This window comes from Dryas octopetala, chromosome 5, assembly GCF_963921425.1.
Source record: "Dryas octopetala chromosome 5, drDryOcto1.1, whole genome shotgun sequence".
Lineage (NCBI taxonomy): Eukaryota > Viridiplantae > Streptophyta > Magnoliopsida > Rosales > Rosaceae > Dryas > Dryas octopetala.
In genome coordinates this window covers 9,298,179-9,304,189 of record NC_141370.1, presented here as the reverse complement: position 1 = coordinate 9,304,189, position 6,011 = coordinate 9,298,179, and the positions used below count along the sequence as shown (strand labels likewise).

Sequence of the window (6,011 nt, the reverse complement as noted above, 5' to 3'; positions counted from 1 at the left end):
TCCCAAATGCCCCTTGCCTTTTCCCCAAACCACCACAATGCCATTTTCACATCCACAATAACCGAAAAAACAAAAAAAAACAAAAAAAAGGAAAAAAATACATCTCCACCTCCCCCACATCACCCACCTCCAGCCATGTTTTGTCCATTCCATCCATGGGTACCAATTCATCACTGAGACTGAGATTTTTTTCTGTCTTGTCCTTTTTGCTTCTAATTCTTTTGGGCAATCTAGTAAATGGGTATGAAACCCCAACACCCAAAACCCCAATCAAAGAAGCCACTGTTGAGGATCTCCAGCTTGCTTTCCATCTAAATACTCTGACCTCGAGGCAAGTCGTTTAGTTCTATCTGGACAAGATTCAAACCCTCAATAAGGACCTCAAGGAGTCTTGGAGGTGAACCCAAATGCATTATCCCAAGCTGATGCAGCTGACAAAGAACGCAGTGAATGTGAACCCACCAAAACAACATTGCCTAAGCTTCATGGTATTCCTGTTTTGCTCAAGGACAATATATCAACCAAGGACAAGTTGAACACCACTGCTGGGTCAGGGAGAGGAGCCGCCATTATGACCATGGAAACCGCGTCTGCGTCGATGTAGACCATATAGACGGTCGACGTCGACTGTCCTATATAGTCGACAAAGCCGGATAAGATGTTTGGAGGAGGTGTGAAAACCAAAATACCCCTCAAATAAGGGTTACAATGTTACATGCCTTTAGAATATTTATAGAAGAATATTTGTAGTTTACATATTAATTATACTATAGAAGGGGACCCTTTAGAATATTTTAGAATTAATATTATTAGAAGAGAAACCTTTCTAATTTCAGTAAGTTATCACTTATTTAAAAAAAAAAAAAAAAAAAAAGACTTTCGTCCTTTAGTTAATTGAAAGATTCCTTTTTAAATTTTTAATGCGTCATCTTGATGACTGAATTCACCGAATATTGCTCCTTATACTTGTAATTTCGTTGCACACCAATTAGCTAGTTTTAATTTGGGTCGTAATCAACCTTAATTTGGGTCCTAAACCCTAAACCCTCGGCGGGCCACTATAACTTTCATTTGACCTCCAAAATGGTGTTATTGTTTGGTTAAAGTTTATTGAATAAAGTGAACACAATACCTTTGATTTAAAAAAAAAAAAGTCGTGAATATTGCTTGACAACAAATCTGGCATCAACTTGATTGAATTAAATTGATTCGTAGCAAGCTCTCTTTTACATTTTCAAGCCTAATACGCTCCCTTAGTCCATTTGATCTAAATGGAGGCACTCTCTATTTTGTAAAACGTGGTTCAAGGCGGGTTAAATCTTTAAGGATAAGACGAAAATTAATTTGCTAGGGGCGTATCAATGAAATCCCTTTGCTTTGTGATATATATACTGTATTCGAATTTAACCTTTTCATTCGGGAATATTTCTTTTGTAGTCCAACTAAATTTTTGGTATTAAATTAAGATTGAATACCAAATGGCACTAATTTTTCATCAAAATAGCAAGGGACTGATTGGTGATTTTTCTTACCACCAATTGATCGGCTGTTTTACCAAGCGATCGGTGGTCTACTAATTGCTTCGTTGTTATTTATTTTTTGTTCCTAATATACCTATGATTGTCCCACGTATAGTCACAGTTGTGACTACATAGAGTTAATAGTTTGGGGTCCATACATGTTAAAGGTTTCAGTTTTAGGCCTCATAACCTAAGCTTACAACTTAGAGAATAAACACTAAAGGTTAAGTCTTAATTAAATGCCCAAAGTGCATTTTTGGTCTTTGTACTTTAACGAAGTTTTTACTTTGATCCCGATCTTTTAATTTTAGAAATTTTAGTCCCATACTTTTATTACGTTTGCAATTGGCTCCAAATCATTAATTAGGTTTAAATTGTTGGCGGAAATATGTCATAGCATAGATATTTTGGAAATTTAAAATAACCTATGAGTGGAACTCATTTAACTGAGTGACGCTGTCCAATCACATTTGGACACATGTCTTTTTAAAAAAAAATTATTTGAGTTTTTATTTTTTCTTTCTTTCTTAATTATTTTATTTAACTTTTTAAATTGTTTATTTAGACCGTATTAATCATGAAATGTCTTAAATATTCATTCATATGCGTTGTCACGTCATATTTCTGTTTAAAAAATAAATTGAGTTAACAATTTGGACTTAATTGCAAACATAATAAAAGTACTAGATTGAAATTACTAAAATTGAAAGAACAGAGACCAAAGTAGAAACGTTGTTAAAGTACCTGGACCAAAAACGTATTTTGGCTAGCTTAACTAAATCATAATACAACACTAAAAAAGAAAAGAAATAATGAAATAAGCTGAGATTGTAACACAGTAAACCATTCTCACAGTTGAGTTCGTAAAAGAAAACCTAGTTGAAGAGATCAAGTTTTTGTGACTATGATTAGCCCACCTGTTGTAGAGTCCCAAAAGAAACCTAGTTGAAGTGATCACATTTTTGTTAGTACACAAGGTCTTTCAACAATTCACTTTTGATCCAAAAATTGTATTTATAGTTGCTCACTCCCTAACTCATTTTAGGTTCAATGACTACGTTATGAGTATGTGGTTAGATAATAGCCTAGGGTGGCTCATGTCTTATATTAAGAACGATAAGTCTTAATGATTCTCGCACTTTTGAGTTTTTCTAAAAGTTTTCAAGAACTTTTAAGTATTTACATTTATTTATTTTATTGTGAAAGGAGAATAGTACAACTATATGCACACCCCTAAAATAGGAAAAGAAAAAGAGAGGAAAAGAGAAAGAGAAAGAGGAAGTGGAGAAGAATGTCGGAAACTCACCCGCAGTGGAAACCACCATCGGTTACAAGGGCGGCGTCAATAAGGCAGAGGTTCGGATCGGGCCTTGGTGGGTCGTCCAAATTGTTTTTTAGTCATATTTGTTCTTTATTGTCTTACAGTATTAGGTTAACACCTCTTTCTTTCCTTCTCTCTCCTCCCTTCCTTTCTCTCTAGCTTTTCAACCCAGCCACATCGGCACATCCTTACACAGAAAAAAAAAAAAAAAAAAAAAATTTAACACCCATAGTACCCGACCCACCCTGCACACAGCCGCCTATGTCGCCAGATTCGTCATCGGCGAACCTCATCCTCTCTCTCCATCTCTCTTTCCCTTTCTCTTCCTTCTCTCTGAGTTTCTCTTTCCTTTTCTCTTTTTCACTTCTCATTCTCTTTCACTCACCTAGCCCCTTGGCCGGACGAAAAGGGAAGTCGGCGAGGTCGACAAAAGCTTCTGATCTAGAGGCCGGCAGTGGGTCGCTGGGGGAAGGGAAAAAGGAGGGGGTGGCGAGGGGAGGAAGGAGGAGGGGTGGGTCGGGCTGGCTGGGTTGGTGGGTATGGGAGGGCGCATGGGAAGGGGAAGGAGGGGGAGGAAGGGGGAGGAATGAGGAATGAGGAAGGAGGAAGGGTGGGTCGAGCTGGTTGGTTAAGGAGGAAGGGGTGTGTTTGCAGAGAAAGGCTGAAAGGGAGAGTTAAGAGAGGGAATGAGAGAGAGAGAAAGAGGGGGTTGTGTGTGTCTTTTCAGTTTTTTTTTTTTTTTGTTTAAGTTGGGTGTGCAAAAAGAAAAAAAAAAGTGTAAAAATAACGGCACTCTCGGCCGGTGAGCAGACACTGTCTTTTGTTAAATTTTTCATTGGCAAATGGCTCTACATAATGCATTCGTTAACCGCTTACATGTACAGTTGTAAAATAATGAACATTTATCTGATGGAAATATAAAAAGTTCAGGCTCACTTTCACATGTGTGAATCAACTTAATTGATTTGATTTCGTGGTTCTCCTTGTATATTATGTAGATAATCCTATGTTTCGTATTTTGTTTGAAAACACAAGTGAACTTTTTCACAAAGGCTTGTGGAACTGGGAAAAAAAAAGTAGGAAATACATTATTATTACACCATAAGCAACAGAGGTCGTGCCTATGGATGAACATAATACTAAAACAAGGAAAAGGGTAAAATAAAAAAACAATGGTTTGTCCAAATCAAAGATAAACATTAAAACATCAAAATACTGAACATGAAAATAAGATAAGACCTGATCAATAAAAAGCACATTTGATAGTTCTTTATGAGGGACCACAGCTAGCTGTTCCTCATTCTAGCAGTCATCGACCTTATTGGAGGGCCTCCTTAATCAATCTATCAAAATTATTGTATGATGATCCTCCAATATCAATTGCATCCACTGCTTTTCTCTTCCATTCCTTTGCCTTCTGCCTCATCTTCATCCCTTTCTCCCCTTCCAGCATTTCCTTTACAACTGCTTCAATTTCATTGCGCTTAACATCATTTTTTACCTCCATTCCAATTTCCCAAGTGTTGCATGCATATCGACAATTGGTTTGTTGATCACCAAAGAAAGGCCAGCAGATTACAGGCACACCCCCAGATATAGTTTCCATTGTTGAATTCCAACCACAGTGTGTTAAGAAAACTCCAACTGATGGATGTGCTAGCACTTGTTCCTGTGGACACCAACTTGCTATATAACCCCTATCCTTAATCTCCTCCAAAAATTCATTAGGTAAAATTGCAGAGTCTCCCTCTACCATATCAGGCCTAACTATCAACAAAAATGGGTGTTTGCTATTTGCCAGCCCCCATGCAAATTCTTTCAATTGGTGGTCTGTCATCATAGTTATGCTGCCATAATTTACATACACAACCGAACTGGGTTTCCTTTTATCAAGCCATTCAAGGCATTTTGTGTCCTCTTTCCAAAAGCTTGAGCTGAGAGACTTGATCAATTTGCTTTCTGCAGGTACCTGCTGGCCAAGCAAATTAAGTGGGCCTATGGTGTAAATGTTGGGGAACAGGGCTGAGATTTCTTCTAACACTTCATGTTCAAATTCGTTAAATGTGTTGAAGAGGATTGCAGAGGATTTCAAGCAGTTTTCTGCTTCGGATCCAATGAAATCAAACATTATGTCCTCGACATCAGTAACTCTAATGAAGGTGGGGATGTCCTTGAGCCGAATATTTTTCATGCCTGGGATCCAATCAATTGGCGTATCCAGCGTACCATCATGCATGAAATTTTCGTCTGAAAAGTGCATAGAAGGTGAATTTTTTTTATTAGATATTGTTATATATAGTACTTAAGAATTAATTCATGAACTTGAGAAACGCACCCTTTGTTAAAGACAATGTTTTATATGATTCTATATGCATGAAGCATCAAAAAGAAACAAAAAATGGAAAATTAATGTATGCAAACATGCTAGCACAACTTGCTCTTTTAATTTAAACTTTCATAACCCTGTAATATGGAATGTATACCTTTGAATGGAACAATGCCTCGATTGACGAGTTCACTGAACTTCAGGCACCCCATGAAGCTACAAGCAGAGGCAGGCCAAAATTGAACCTCTGGAATGTCTAATTCCTTAGCAGCTTGCCTCCCAAACCCCATGAGACCATCTGAAATTATACAAGTAATTTGTGGCACTTGAGATGAAGAATTCAGTTTAGTCACCAGCTCTTTAAATGGACCTAAACAGGTTTTCCTGGTGGAGTCACAGAAAGCTGGAACATCTTGGGATACAACTTCATCTGAAGGTGGCAACCCGTCCGGTATGGTCTCGAACTGGAAGTCCGGCAGTCCCTTAACGGAGTCGGAACCTTTGGCCCGGATTAAACGGCTGTGATTGAACTCAGTGTTGACAAAGGTTATGTGGTAGCCCCTTGAGTGTAGAAGCTTGGCTAACTGCATCATGGGGTTAACATGGCCTTGTGCTGGGAGAGGGACACAAACTGCATGGAGTTTTTTGGTTCCTCCTACTACTGAATCCATCTTGATCAAACCAGGAGAGAGTGATCAGATGCAATTTTGTAGACTTTTACTCAAAGTTAACTTTTCTTTTGAGTGGATATAGTCATACAAACGTAATCGATCTCTTAACTACTTCGTAGTGAAAGTTTCGTGCAAAACTCATTGGGAGACTTTTCCCCATTGAACTTTCGTTT

At 38.0% G+C, this 6,011-nt stretch overlaps 1 protein-coding gene across 1 annotated transcript; it reads right to left on the bottom strand.

Moving 5' to 3' along the window:
* Positions 1-3,867: 3,867 nt before the first annotated feature.
* On the bottom strand, positions 3,868-6,011 carry LOC147284071 (linamarin synthase 2-like). Its single transcript, XM_086245909.1, has 2 exons — positions 5,325-6,011; positions 3,868-5,088 (listed from the first exon to the last, which is right to left on the bottom strand). The coding sequence occupies exons 1-2, from the start codon at positions 5,836-5,838 to the stop codon at positions 4,160-4,162; spliced, it is 1,443 nt and encodes a 480-aa protein (XP_086102035.1). The 5' UTR covers positions 5,839-6,011; the 3' UTR covers positions 3,868-4,159.

Excerpts from the sequence above, each read along its gene's own strand:
- LOC147284071 (XM_086245909.1), bottom strand. The coding sequence starts at position 5,838 with ATGGATTCAGTAGTAGGAGGAACCAAAAAACTCCATGCAGTTTGTGTC. Across the intron at positions 5,089-5,324 it reads AGGCATTGTTCCATTCAAAG|ACGAAAATTTCATGCATGAT; the intron begins GTATACATTCCA and ends TGCACTTTTCAG.